Genomic DNA, 14,984 nt, shown 5'->3' on the forward strand with positions numbered 1-14,984 from the left:
CACGTTTTGGGGCAACAAGCGCACCGTGCCGCGTTTCTTGAATCGCCCTTCACATTTTCAACTGACGCACATTACACAACAAAAGCCTAATGACCGCGGCACCTAGGGGAAAAAAAAATCTTCTAGCGTGGTCGTGCAACATTAACTTCTCTTAATGCATTACACACGTTAACGGGCATGTGTAGGCTTTACCACTTCGTTTCACCCTTCATGCCTATGCTGCGAATATATATATATATACTTTTTTTTTCGCTGCACCTGTGGGCCTCAGAATTTCCCACGTGACTGCACGGTTTGACAATCCTCTTCGTGGAAAAGCCTCCCGCTTGCTCAAGCAGAAAGAATGAAGCCTACTTGCGTTTCTCAGTTTCCTTTATTGAATAATATTTTCCTGCACCGTTATGACCGGGACACGAGAAAATGAATTTAAATTCGTGACGTCACGTTTCATTTATTTATTTATTTATTTATTTATTTAACTGGAGTGGGGTACATGAGTAAAACAATTACAATGATTACAACAAATTTATATATAGCAAGGGACATGTGCAGTGGACGTAATCATTAAGAAATCAAATAACAAGAATACCATGAAATCCACATTATATAAACCCAGACACATCTGAACTGGACGAAAGGAAAATGAATAAATACAATATTGACGTATTTAAGGGTGAAGTTCTGACGTGAAACTTAAAAAAGGAACGTTTGTTTCGAACTTCATTTTCAGCACCAGCAGTCAACCATTTCCCGCCACACTAATTAATGCAGAGCTTTTGGAGGACACGCTGATAGTCTGTAAAGTGACTTATGCGCCGTTTCACCATATATTCGTGTCGTGCATAAAGCGCAAACTATTGGTCGCGTCAGCCAGTCAGCTAAAGAGAACCGAAAGGAAGGCTCCCCGGTTGTCTTCCTCTGAACGTCCACCGCGCGCCGGCCCAAGATGAAAGCTTCACGGTAAGCTTCACGTGTAAGACGGACGAGCCCTCCTTTTCAGAAAACGCAGCTAGCTCTCGTTATTGATTGGCTGATACGAGCCCCATAACCTTCACAATACGGCAAGGGATTGGTGAGACGGAGTATATTGTTGCTGTTTGCTGTCCTTTTAACATATTATAGTTTATTTTAGCATGAAGAGGTGCCGTCACTAACGCTACTGATCCCCGTATACGCTCTTCAGCATTCCAGTACACGCGGCGTCAAGGCGTGTGTGCTTTGTATGTATACGTATGATGTGGATGTATGCATACATCCACACCATGACGCCACTCTAGGCTAGTGGTCGTATAACCTAAATAAATAATAGCATTATAACAGACACATACGCCCACACTGCCGAAACACTGTAACGTCCGCGATGTCAACAGAGCACGCAAACTCGAAATGTCAAGGCAAGAGTGCATAAACGTCTCCCACAGGTCCGCAGGTTTTCTTTTGCGGAAGTAATGAAGGCGTAAAGAGTAAGCACTCTAGAAGTGGCCTCTTCCCCTCCTTTCGCTCAGGCCGTGGGCACAAACCATGGTGTAAGATATATACTCTTACACCGTGGCATAAACAAAACGTCGAGGGTAAAGAAAAAAAAAAAGAAAAGACTGAAGATGAGGAAACGCGCACGGTATACTCACGTTCTTGATGCGCGCTGGCCACGTAAGCGAGATCGTCGAAGTGAACCAGGTCGTATCCGCCTTGGCTCATGAAGTCCGAGTCCGCGTAGCCGAGCAGCTGCTTGCCCCTGCGAGAATGGTTACGCGTGAGACGTTCTGCGAAAATCGCAAGCGCGGCAGTTCAGGCGGTCGTGCGATAAATGATCGCAATGCGAAATGTCATTCCCTTCTAATTCTTATGACCAAGTTGAGCCCAGGCGTTTACCTTAACTCCTTGTTACTACATTATTAAGTAGATGCCAAAATCCACTAAGTCACTTGCACGAAAAAAAAGAAGGATAACGAACAGTTCGTCATAACAAATGCAGGCCGATGGTGACAGCTGATTGGAGTGACAGAGAACTGGTCAAAACCAATCCTTGCGATAACAAAACAAAACAAGCTTTACACTCCATATTTTCCAAAATATTTCCAAATCAGACGAGGTCTAATTAAGGTACACACGTGAACGCCCATTACTCGTCTGGTTTAGTGGTGTTTTGTCAAATATGAACATTCACCAGAGAGAGAAAAAGGGAGAGAGAGAGAGAAATGACAAAATTAACCAAGTATTCCAAGTTTCCCTGCTTTTAGATATTAAATTCTGGGGATTTTACGTGCCAAAACCACGCTATCATTATGAGGCACGCTGTAGTAGGGACTGCGGATTAATTTTGACCATGTGCTGTCCTTTAACGTGCGGCCAATGCACGCACGGTACATGGGCGTTTTTGCATTTCATCTTCCATCAAAATGCGGCTGCCGCAGTCGAAATTAGTCCCCGCGACCTCTGGCTTAGCAGTGCAACGCCAAGGCAACCTTACGCGGCCGCGGGGGGTTTTCCTGCTCTTTTGTTCATCCAACTTTTCTTCACGTTTTCACACATGTACAATTTTGCTTATAGTGTCATGCACTGATACTAAAACGCTTCTCTGGACAGACCAGTAATGTCAGGCGGTTTTAGTGCACTGATCTTACGGAGTTGAAAAGGGTGATTCCGCGTAATTTTCGTGAAATTGTGATAAAAAAAGACTTGGCGCCATTTGACTGCACACTGGAACGAATTCTGTGGATACCGAATGGCAGTGTGCAATGGCAGTATAGTATGTATACCTTTGGTCCATGGAGACTAGCGCCAGATCGAGCTTGTGCTTGCTCTTGAACATGGACTCCTTCTGCGGCATCTCGAGCAAGGACGGAGGCCCGAACGGCGTGCACACGGCGAACAGCGCCAGGGGCGGCTCCTCGGTCTTGTGGTTCTGGCCCTGGAGGACGCGGATCTTGCCCTGGATGTCCAGCCGCTGCAGTTCGACGATGAAAGAAGATTGATGTTATAGGGTCCGAGACACACCATAGAGACACCCCAAAAAAGACGACTTGGTATAGACTCGTGCAAGGGCCGCACCCGTGCAAGGGCCGCACCCCTAAATTCTCGCGCAGTGCGTACTTCCGCGTGCCGCTACTAGATGGCGAGAGCTGCGCGTTGACCTCTGGCGCAATGGTACATCCGGGGTGTGCAGCAGTCACCGGCTGCGCCGGCACCATTCTGACCGAAAGGTTCGGTCCCGTGTAAGGGCCGCGCCTCGTCATAGTGCGTCCCCTACACGAGCCTATACAACCACCGATACACTTAACGCTGACACTACATGTTTAGCTGGCTTTTCTTTTTTTTTTTTTGCGCGAAGTCGCCGAATCTCGAAATTTCTGTTAGAATGGCAGTATACGATCTGTCTTACGAGCGAAGGACAGCTCGCACGCGTGAAACCAGCAAAATTTGTTTCCTGCGGCTTCTTAAGCGTAAGTGTTCCGAAATGCGGCCGCGGTAATCAGGGCTAAGTGCCGGAAGTGACGCATGCCTCGAGCCGTTTCAGGCAAGTTTCTTTGTGTCGGAGATAGCTAGGCGAGTAGCGACCTTGAAACCGCCCACCTTCCCGTCATCCTTCTGGGTTCAGCCCTCGTTCACCTCCTCGCCTTTGATTTATCCTTGTCTCTCTAGTCAACTCTAGATAAAAACTCCTCTTATCCACTGCCACACTCTCTCTCTTTTTTTCTTCGTCACCATCGTTGTCATTATTATCATCGTCATCGGAGCAACTCGAAGGCCAACGGATCTTGCTGCGAAACTCATTCACTTCAAGACACGACCAGAATTCGACGAAACGTGAACTATGATTACGAGTCTTGCTGCTGTAGACACCGCTTACTTATTTTTTCATGTGTCTTTTCAGGAGGAAGAGTAAATGAAAGGAAGATCTAATGGATACAGTAGCAGGACGAGTGCACAGGAATGCATGTATAACGGGACAGAACGGTGGCGAAACCGACGACGAGCGAACACAAGAAAGACGGGGGACATCAGAACGCAAAGCGCGAGGCAACATAAGGAAAAGTCGCCCAAAGCGGGATACTCTTTCTTCCTTGCTTATTGAGATCACAAAGCGAAAACGAAAAAAAAAACAGAAACGTTGGTAATGGATGTATAAGAGCGCATATAACGCGCATACACAGCGGTCAGAAGGACTCTCTGCTCGGTACGCACATAGACAGGACAGATTTATCGATAAATCATTAACCGATGCACCTGGACGCTGAAACTCTCTCTCTCTCTCTCTCTCTCCGTTTCCCCCGTATTCATCTCTTACTTTTGTCTTCGTCCCTCCCGGACTTCCCACACAAGGCGCACATTCACAGGAGACGTGAACGTCCGGGACGCCTGCCCGTGCCTGCACTGGTCTGGGCCTGGCTATCTTGATGAAGACGACGATCCATGCTACTTTATCGCTGATGGTTGCTAGGCAGTGTCAAGCTTTGCGAGTTCGGTGAAGAAATGGGAGACGAATAAAGCCTATAATAAAATAAATGTAAGTGAAGAAATATGTGTGAAATAGCGCGAGAAATAAGCGTACGGTGCACCTAAAGAAAAGTGGCGATGTATACAACGGGCAAAGTGGCGTGCTCCAGACAGCAACGGCAAGGCAATGACGATAACTGCGAGACGAAGATAGCGGCAACAACAAAGACAGTGACGAGGAACTAAGAATACATAACGAACGTCCCCTTGGTGGTAGGTATCATAATCAAGATAGATGGATAGATGGATGGGTAGATGGATGGGTAGATGGATGGGTAGATGGATGGATAGATGTATGGATAGATCGATCGATCGGGCACTCGGGTTTCAGCACTATAGAGGGAAAACTTCAGATCCATGTTATTTTTATAGTTTTCTTTGATGATTACAGCATGAAACAAACAAACAAGAAGCGTTTCTAACGCTTTGTGGCTAAACAAACTGCCACTAAATGTCGCTAACAGTGCTGCTACTGTGGTCCCGCCTATGGTCTTCCCGTATTTCGTTGTACCGTACACTGCAATAAGTTTACGGAGAAGGTAATCCTGTCTAGTAGATTACTATTCAGAATTTGTTCCTTAGAGACGGGAAAAGCAGTCACGTAGCTTGTCATTTTTAGCCTCGAAAGCAAGCAAAAGAACAACTAGGAGCGGGCCACTGCTTAAACACCACAGCCACACACGTTCCTAACAGCGGAGGATGGCATGCGCAGTATAAGAATAACGCCTGTCCGCTTGAACAGATATAACGCTTGCAAACGGGCGCTTCCAAGCGTTATAACAGCCCTTGCGAGGCATAGTAGCCGGAGGAAACAACGCAAACAAGAAAATAATAGCAACAATGGGGACCGACCCAGCGGCGAAAGCGAAAGTCTGCGCTGATGGCGATGGCGATCGGTAGAGTGCCATTTAGCGAGGTTTTCTACGCGTACCCCCGAGGTTGTGGCCTAGGTAGGAAGGTGCGCATGCACGCTTATGAGGTCTCTCAATGGCTTTCTTATTCGCTTTCCTTTTGTTTCTACCTCGAATGCTGTTGTTTCCTCGCTCTTTTTCGATGCATTGCCACGGACTAGCACGTTCCGTTAAACGGGGGCAACCCCCTGAGAGCGCCCCATTTGTTATTCGTTTTTCTATCGCTGCAGTTGCTGCGGGGCGCTGCCTTCGATGATGATCGCACTATTGCCTTTCGAAAGGCTAGTCTTTTTTGGGGGGCTGCTCTTCTTTATTCTATGTTCAAGCATAGGGTGCATTTTGGTCTTTTTTACTTAAGCCATTTACTTTCGTTTTGTCTTCCTTTAAACTGCCGACACTCATGAGGTCACAACGACTGGACTTGGGAACAGGGGAGGCTGTTCCCATCAAGGAAGCCTCTTAGAATTCGCATTTTTGCGCAGAAACTAGCGCATTACAGCAGCGTTCTAATGCGCCGAAGATTGAGTGCATCTGAACACCTCTGTGTGCTTCGTTTCGTGTGACTAAGAAAAAGAAAGGACAGTGGAGTGGAGGGGCTTGCTTCATTGTTTTTTGTTTTCCGAGTTCGCTTTACTTCTTCAGAAGTAACTCTCACAGTGAACGAAGTTGTTAAACAGTGCTTCAGGTTAATAAAACTGTAGACAAGCACTTCAACCCACCGTGAACTTTCCTTACTCCGTTCTGTCTCTATAGCACAACGAAGTATAATAGCAGCGTTTCACAAGAATGCGACAAGTGGCACGACGAATCTCATTTCTAGCGCATCGCATCCATGTAAACGGCGATGGTGCCCTTGGAAGGTGAATCGCATTGATGGACCAGGAGACGGTAATTCGACACTTTGTAAGTCGTCTCACGCGGTGCATGCAAACGCTGGTGTATCGCTTCGAGGAAGAGAGGGAAATCGAGACTGCGGCCGGCGTGCCATGTCCCCCTCCCCTTCCCCAAGGCGCTGAGTCGTGCTCCCTAAAGGGCTGCAGAAAATAGCGCCTGTTCCTCTTCACAATCACGCTCTCTCGCTCTCCTCCGCTCATTCACGAAACGCACTCGCTGGGAACAGGAGCCGGTTTACTTAGGAAGAAGGAAGAAGCAATACAGATAACTTTTTCGCGTAATATTACCTTGATGCGCTAAGACATGCATGGGATACGCGTTGTACTTTTGCGTTCATGTGAGAGCGGCTAATGAAAGGAAGAACGCGATACGGGCGCTTATGGTGTTGACACGGAAACAAGGAAACTTGTTCGCTGCGGGTGCAAAGGTTGTAAGTTACTCACCAAGAAGCCGGAGGTGTTGTCCAGCAGGCAACGAAAACGCACGGTGAAATTCCTATCCAGGTACTGCGCGTTCTCTGGAAAAGGGCAAGCGAAGTCGCAAACCAACAATGAAATGCTTTGCCAAGTTGTTCAATAGAAAAAAGAAAGAGAGCATGAAAATAGACGGCGATAACAAACCCGTCATTATTCTCGCTTTTTAGCATATCTTTTTGCAATTGTATTGCTCCTTATAAAATTTCGTTCTATATTTTCTCCTGCCGCCCTATTCCTGGCCTATAGAACCCTCCTCTCCCCCCCTCCCCCCCCCCCCCCCCGAAAAAGAAGCGTTGTAAATACGGGCAATGGCACCGATACTGAACCACATCACGCTAAAGCAATAGAGAACGCTAACAGCTAAAATACTGGTACATAACCGCAAATAAAAGTCACTGAAAATGAAGCGTGTGAGGCTGGTTGCCTTGCCTGTCACCATGACGCATCTTTATTCGTAGCAGTTTCTGCGCATAAAGCTGCAATCTCTACGTCCAGGCGAACGAAAAATGCTTCTCGGCGCATCGTACAAATTCAATTATTATTATTGGCACCTATATACATACATTTATATCACAGTGGCGCAGTATGTTCCATGTTAATCTCAGATAATAAGCAACAATTACGCAATAATCTGCAAATAAGGCAGGCTACTACGAGCCTGTTACGGTACATGTATGAGCGAAACAAAAAGTTCCAAGCCAAAGGCTCATGAAACTTGACGTGCTAGCCTTGTTGCATCGTTAGGCACAAGGTGCATCGATGGCGCGAACCAGATGCAAATCTGGTTCACGAACCCGGCATACGAACCATATAGACATCGTTAGGCGCGAGACAAAATATGTTTCTGGAGAATACCGAATCACGTTCATTCACGAGCTATGATAGTAAAATCGTCGGCGCCGTTCCTGACAAGAAGCGCAATAGTCACGTGGCATAAAACGCAGTGATCCTCTACGGAACGAGAAAGCCGGTTCTTCCTCGCGCCTTCACGGCCGTAGCGAAAAAAAATGGAAGACGCTTAAGCTTTGCCTTTAAGAATGGAACGCAATAGCATTCAAAGATCCCTGACTGCTTGTCACGCTTCCCGGCAACCGCAGCTTTCTTGCGGATGCGCGGAGGCGAGCGCCATCTACATGTTGTTGCAAAAAATCGAACGGGCCGCGTGGTTCTATGAATGGAAGAAACGCTGTAAAAGGGGTTTGTGTTTGTGTTGCCGCGTAAGAAAATTGTTTTCTGGTACGTTCAAATCACAATCCGACGCTATCGTGTCTGTAGGTCGTGTTTAGGTCGTACATTACGATTTTTCTGACACATTTTACTTTGAGGAATTCAATTAGTTCAGTAACGCATCTGCGCACCGCGGAGGGTCCTGCGTGGTTGTGATTCGGAATGATCCTTCCTTTTTTTTTTTTTTTTTTTTGCGAAACGACGTTTGACGCCGACACAGGATATCTTGCGACAGGGGGCCCTTAACGCTGTCGCGTTAATATAGCGGGACTGGACCGGGCCATCCCAACGGGTGTGCAGACACGCGCACACGACCGGGACGGCACAACTCGAAATCCCTGCAAGACCACAATCAACGCCCGAATTCAGTGGCAAGGGTGTTTTTTCGGGGGGTGAAACTACCGCTATTGCCGGAGCACGTCGCCTCTTTAAACCACCTCTTCCTTTCCCACTTTTTGCTTTTCCCCTTTCCTCCGCTTTCTCGTAGGCACGTTTCCGCCCTCAAAATCCTCGCTGCCACAGTTCATCGTGGTATAGTGTTCCTTCGCCACTTCCTATCGCCCAGCTCGCGCTCGGCTCCAGCACGGCCGCGGATTCCCCTTCGTAGTCCTCCCCCTGCTTCGTCGGCTGCGCCGCAACACCCGGCGCCTTCTGCCTCTGCTGCGCGGTTCCCTGTCTGCTTAGCAAGCCGCCAGGTAAGCGGCGGCAGCGGCGGCGTGGGGCTGGCAAGGGGCGCCCATTAACGTTTTCCCCTGTTATTTCTGGCTCCCCTCCGCTCTGTCTGTCGGTCGGCCGGCCGGTCGTCCCGCCTGCATTATTCAATGTGTCAGCGGGACCGTACGCACCACCGTATACGTGTGCGCCGCACTCTCTCTCATTCCTGGCTCCCTCCCATACAACAACTAGCCGCTCAACACACTGCTTCGGCAAGCCTGCCCCGTACGGCACCCCGCAACCACCAGCCCCGATTCCAACCTTCCCCGCGCTTCGCTGGGAAACAAAGAAACCGCTCGAGCGTTCAAGCAGGTGAAAGCGCGCCCCTTCCTGATTTTGTTTTCATTTATTACATATATATATTTTTTTCATTTCTTCGTCGGCGTCCACCACCGGGTGTGCGCGCTGTCGCGACATAAGGGAGACGAGCGCGCGCGTTGACGGCGGCGTCATGTTTACTGCGCACCTTTCCACCCGCAAAAAACCGTGCTTGACAGGAGCGCGGGGCAGTGTCAGCGCGGGACCCGATCGGTACAGAGGCGATCACCACTTTTCCGGCAACGACCACCTTTGCAGTGGAAAGGTGCAAATCAAAAGTTGCAAAATCCGCCACGCGGCGCTTCCGAGGTGTGTCGTCGTGCAGACGGGCGAAATGAGGCGCCAGCCGGCCAGTCGGTCGAACAGCTCTCTCTTGAAAATTGTCAGCTTCTCGCCCGCTGTTCTTTATTTGTCAGCTTCTTTTTTGCGACCTGAGGTGACAGCAAACCCAGGTGCGCTTCGCCCGGTTGTTTTGGTTGTCGTTGCTGTTTTCTCTGATTTTTCCATCGACAATGATGACCTCCGCAATCGTCAATGTGAGGTGCAGCTCCCGGTCGCTTCGATGAAGGGAAGTAAGTATTTTCCAATCGAAACGCGTGATTGTTTTCTTTCTTTTGACCAGTTTGTCCGCATCGGCATGCGTTCGGCTACTTCGCGTGCGTTGATTATGGCGCTTTTCATTTTATTTGTTTACGTCCTGACTCATTTCGGACACACTGCGAGTCATGAGCGAAAGCGGGCATGCTAGCGCGTTCGTCGCAAGCATTGTTTTGCGTCTATATTTCCTACATTCAGAACTTGGAGGTGGTAGCGCTAAAAAACAGGGAAAGGCGAAAGCAGACAAGCACGGCGTTGACTGACAACCGACCTTACGGCGTCGTGTTTATTTTCGTCTTCGTCTTGTTTTTAACGCTGTTACCCTTAGCGTTCCGAAATGTATCGACCAGCCCAATCCAATACTCTTCTGCAGGTGATTCCTGTATTCCCTTTCTGCTCGCTTGCTCAATAATCTGAGTGTCAGTACAATCTTCTAGAGACCAGGTCTGGCTTCCAATGTGCCGAATGAACAAAAAAAAAAAGGAACTAATGAATGTACGAACGAACGAGACCCAAGCCTTTAGTAGAATAACGATCCCTAGCAAGTAAAACAAATGAGCAGCGTTTAAGATAAACAAGAGATGAAATAATGATGTGCAAGACAAAAAGAGAAGAAAGAAAGAAAAAGAAATCAAGAACAGGAAGGTGTGCCATTTTAAACTGTAGAAACCATAAGCCACGAAGTCCGATGAGCAGGGAAATGGTAAAAGGGGTTCGAGGCAAGAATCAAATGGTGGCCCGCCTCTTTTGTCGTTCCCTGGCCTGCACACGTGGCTCTTGTTAGCCCTATTCTTTGTGCAACCCGCTTCGAAATTGATCTCGTGCTGCTGGCCGGGATTCCGCATCGCTCATGCTCCGAACCAGAAAAGTAAAGGTGAAAACCAAGCAGGGAAGGAGGTGCCGTAGTTGAGGCTGAGCTCCTCCGCTAGCGTCTCGTTTGTTTGTTTTCTTTCGTTTCTTTTTATTTTTTTGGTCTTTGCCGCAGCTAAAAAGAGCAAAGCACTTTTCATCGCTACTCCTTCGAATCCCTGGGGGTATGGGGGTATTGTGGTGCAGCATTGCAGAACAACGCGGTAACGCAACGTGACATGAAATGCCTTAATAATTCGGCATAAGACACTGAACGACGAATTGATAATTGTTTTAAACGTTGCACTGAATTCACGCAGCACCACTCGTGTGTTCCGAACCCCCGCACGAACGCATGCCTGCACGCGCTTAGAGAGGAAGTCGTGGATGCTGCACCGCTTCGCAAGTTTGTCATGCACAAAGGCAATGCGCTACTGCTAGGTGTTTACCGGTCATCTCGCATGGGCGTAACCTCGTTTAGCTTTTATGCAGACCTTTCAACCTTCTATAGAGCTATGGTCCTTTTTTTCATTCAACTAGAATTAGAATGTGACTTTACTCATTGTTCAATGCATTTTATTTTATCGCAGAAAGTATTGCTTAAGAGAAGAAAATGAAACTAAACAAATAATTAGTGCGCATTGCACCCCACCTCGAGTATATCTCGAGTGTCATGGAGCCGTACACTACATGGGGGGGGGGATTCATATAAAGTAATAAATGCCGTGTGCACAGTTGTCCTACATGCAGCCAACGTCATGAGTATCACCGAATGCTGGTACTCTTAGCCCATGTTTCGGGTTCTCGACGTACAACCTCACGCTTATGGAATGTTTAGTAGTTGTACTACAATGTGATAATTGAGGCCAATTTTCGCATAAGTCCCCTCGCAATACAACTCTTTCTGTTTGCTTCAGAAAAATATCCACATTTGCCACAGAAAGTTTCACAAGGAATGGGAAAGTCGTTTACAATGTACACCGACGCCTGACTTCATGACATGGGGCGGCAGATAGCTCGTGCGCCCAGAACCGCGCGCTTCAGATTTCGTCGCCGGGCAGTGACGAGGATGCGAGTGAATGGTTCTATTCAATAGGCAGCGAGAGAGTATACAGAGACATACAAGCGTGTTTTCTATGTCTGACTGGATGACAAAAGCCGCCGTAGTGCGTTCTGCGTGCCGCTAACTTGTAGGAATGTGCGAATATCGATTTTTGATACCGAATCGAATCGAATATAATATGGAATAGTTTTTGAATAATGAACAGCCTTTATCGCAATCAATATAAAACGATGTCCACAACCTAGTATTCTTAAGGTTAGCAAGTTTGCCTGATTGCGTAGTACGTTATGAAGCGTTTTTTATTACAAACACAAATTGAGAATTAGGAACAAACAAGCAGTTTCTTCACATGCACATGACTCTTGAGACAGTGAGAATGATCGCTGTATAATCTGTAAAGTATGGGTACCTAGACACGTAGCCTGATCCATTGCGCCAGTTCTCATGTTTTATGTATATTATGCCCGCGGGGGTGAAAATTTACCGTTATTTGGCGCGAATTTTATGTTTAATTGGGCATAGTTGGTGCTTTGAAATATTCTAAAAGTATTCTAAAAGTATTCGAAAAATATTCGCATTTACGAATAGTGACTATTCGATTCAAAGACCGGATCGTATAGGACACTATTCGATTTGTTATTCGAAAGTTTCAAATATTCGCACACCCCTACCGGTAAAGATACAGACAGTGAGCGGCGGCAGTAACCCTTTTGCGATACACTGTATACAGGCAGGTCTTTCAAACGGAAACACCCGCATTCATTGAGTATAGAGGGAGAACAAACGAGTAACCATACAAGCAACTTGTCAATATGTTACGGTAACGATTATGTTTCTGGTTCTGGTTTAGCCGACCTGTTCAACAATTTTTTCATTAACCAATTCACAAGTAACGCAACACAACACAAAAGTATACAAAGACCTTGCACAAGCCCAAACACCATGTTTTTTTACCCAACAGACGCTCAAGAGGTGGCTTGCGCAATAATAAACCTTAAAAACAGTAGCGTTTGTGACGTAGACAACCTGCAATTAGGACCACTAAAGTATGTAGTGCATGAGATAGCGCGTCCATTAACGTACATTTTTAATCTTATCCTTTCCACTGGTGCATTTCCAAAAAAAAAAATGCAGATTGCAAAAGTAACTAAGTTTTAAAGGCGGTGACAGCAATGTATTGAAGAACTATAGACCCATATCGATTATACCCGTTTTTTACAAAACGATAGAAAAGTTCTTGTATATAAGATTGTCTATTTTTCTAAGCAATCATTACTACATAATTTTCAGCATGGATTTCGTCAGCATTGTTCGACGGAAGCCGCGCTGCTAAAGCAAAAGGAAATGATCTGAAAAAACTTTTCAGACCGTAATTTAACACTGGCAGTACACGTAGATTTATCGAAAGCCTTTGATTCATTACAGCATGAAATATTACTTGATAAATTGCAGTCATACGGTGTACACGGCATTGCGTATGACCTCATAGCTTCTTACTTAAGGCATCGTAAGCAATACGTAACAGTAGGAACATCTTCAGATATTAAATGCATAAAGATGGGAGTACCTCAGGGCAGCATATTGGGGCCACTTTTATTTTGTGTTTACGTTAACGACCTACACTGCTTTACCTTAAATCCACATGTAACATCAATTTGCTATGCTGATGACACTACATTATTAATCACCGGTAAAACAACTGACGATATACAAAAGATATCTGATGAACCAATGCCGCTGTTACTGGAATGGACAAAGTGCGATTCCTTACTTATTAATACCGCAAAAAACAAAAGCAATACTCTTCAGACCAAAAAATAAGGTTGTAAACTTGCCGTTGATTACACTTGGTCACAATGTGATTGAAATAGTAGAATGCATGAAAGTGCTGGGCATATATTTTTCAAGTACTTTAACTTGGCATGACCATATCCACGAAACTCATAAAAAATTGTGCAAAACTGCGGGTATGCTAAGCAAATGTAGACATATAATTCCTCAACGTATAAAACTACTACTATATAACTCGTTAGCCCTTTCTCAGTTATCCTACGCCCACCTAGTATGGGGCACAACAACAAAAACGAATCTCAACCGACTGTTCCTAATTCAAAAGAAATTTATGAGAATAATTGCAAACGTCCCATATGATTTTCACACGCAGCAACTCTTTAAACAATTTAATGTTATAAATGTCCATAATTTTTATAACTATCGTTTACTCCAGAGATACTGTTCGGCCACAAAAAAGAACGAATCTTTTTACAGCGAGATTTCAGAATTAAGAGAAAATTTTGCCGTATACACTACGCGTCAGCAAAATATTTGGCACATACCTACTCCTCAAAACAACTATGCGAAACAATCAATCGCTTTTACTCTTCCAGCTCTGCTCACTAATCTTGCTAACAAATCTGTAGATGTGTCACAGTTGTCCAAAAAAACAATACGAAATCAGTTCCTGTGAACTATGATGCATTTATTTATCTATTTTCTTGTATTTGCTCGTTATAGTGAAGCTTTCCTTCGCATTTTGCAAGATGCTTATGTTCCCTTGTGCAATCAATGTCCGTGCATATGTATGAAAGCAGTCATTTGTATGAAAATTGTTTAATAACTGCTGCTGCTGTGTAAAGGGGCAGCCACCTCGTCAAGCTACTAATCTCAGTAGCCTTTTGTGGCTACTCCTTTCTTGTGTATTTGTTCAAGGAGACTAAATTCAATTCAATTCAATTCAACTTGTAGATGTAGACCTTTACGTTTCCATCATCAACCAATTCTGAGGGGCTGGTCAAGAATCGGGTTGCCCCAAAAGAATAGAATACTCTGTAAGATACATATAAGTTAACCACTTGTTAAACAACAACTTTAAACAGCGCGACAACGGACACAGCAATAGAATCACCAGTTGTTAGGCAGCACTCTGTCCTGTAGTTCTTTTGCTTTGTCCTGTATCGCACTGTTTAAGGCTATTGCTTAACAAGATGTAACAACCGGCCCGCATGAACGCGCAATTAACCACTGATCGAGACTATATGGAGGTTACAAACAAAAGAACCAGAACTTAAGGAGCACATAGCAATGAAAATGAAGGAATGATTGCTTTAATTCTAACGCCTGTCGTGTTCTTTATCGTACGCATAGGTCACGTGCATGCATGGAGCCGGTTGAGTGGGTACTAACTACAGTAAAGATGGGCTGCAGCATCGCACATGAATGCGCGCGTCAGGGAAAACTTGGGATTAGGTGCGGGTGGGTTTGGGAGCGTACGAGGCCGAAATACTGATATTCTGGAAGGCTGGAGGGAGTTCCTGAGAGCGAGCAGATAGGTATACACGAGAGGAAGCTCCGTTTGATTTATGATGTTAATGAGGTTGTTACTCGGAGCGAGTTTCACCGACCGCGTAGCGGGGGAGGGAAGGGGGGGGGGACACCCCG

At 46.0% G+C, this 14,984-nt stretch overlaps 1 protein-coding gene across 1 annotated transcript in view; it reads right to left on the minus strand.

Annotated features, from left to right (window-relative positions):
• ss (aryl hydrocarbon receptor spineless) overlaps positions 1-14,984 on the minus strand; it is a 155,506-nt gene that overhangs the window by 15,387 nt on the left and 125,135 nt on the right. Inside the window, exons 6-8 of the mRNA XM_055066672.2 lie at positions 6,746-6,819; positions 2,760-2,947; positions 1,629-1,735 (exon numbers count right to left, since the gene is read on the minus strand). Coding sequence (XP_054922647.1) covers positions 1,629-1,735; positions 2,760-2,947; positions 6,746-6,819 — 369 coding nt within the window. The remainder of the gene's footprint in view (positions 1-1,628; positions 1,736-2,759; positions 2,948-6,745; positions 6,820-14,984) is intronic.

Source organism: Dermacentor andersoni, chromosome 6, assembly GCF_023375885.2.
Source record: "Dermacentor andersoni chromosome 6, qqDerAnde1_hic_scaffold, whole genome shotgun sequence".
In the NCBI taxonomy this organism is placed as follows: domain Eukaryota; kingdom Metazoa; phylum Arthropoda; class Arachnida; order Ixodida; family Ixodidae; genus Dermacentor; species Dermacentor andersoni.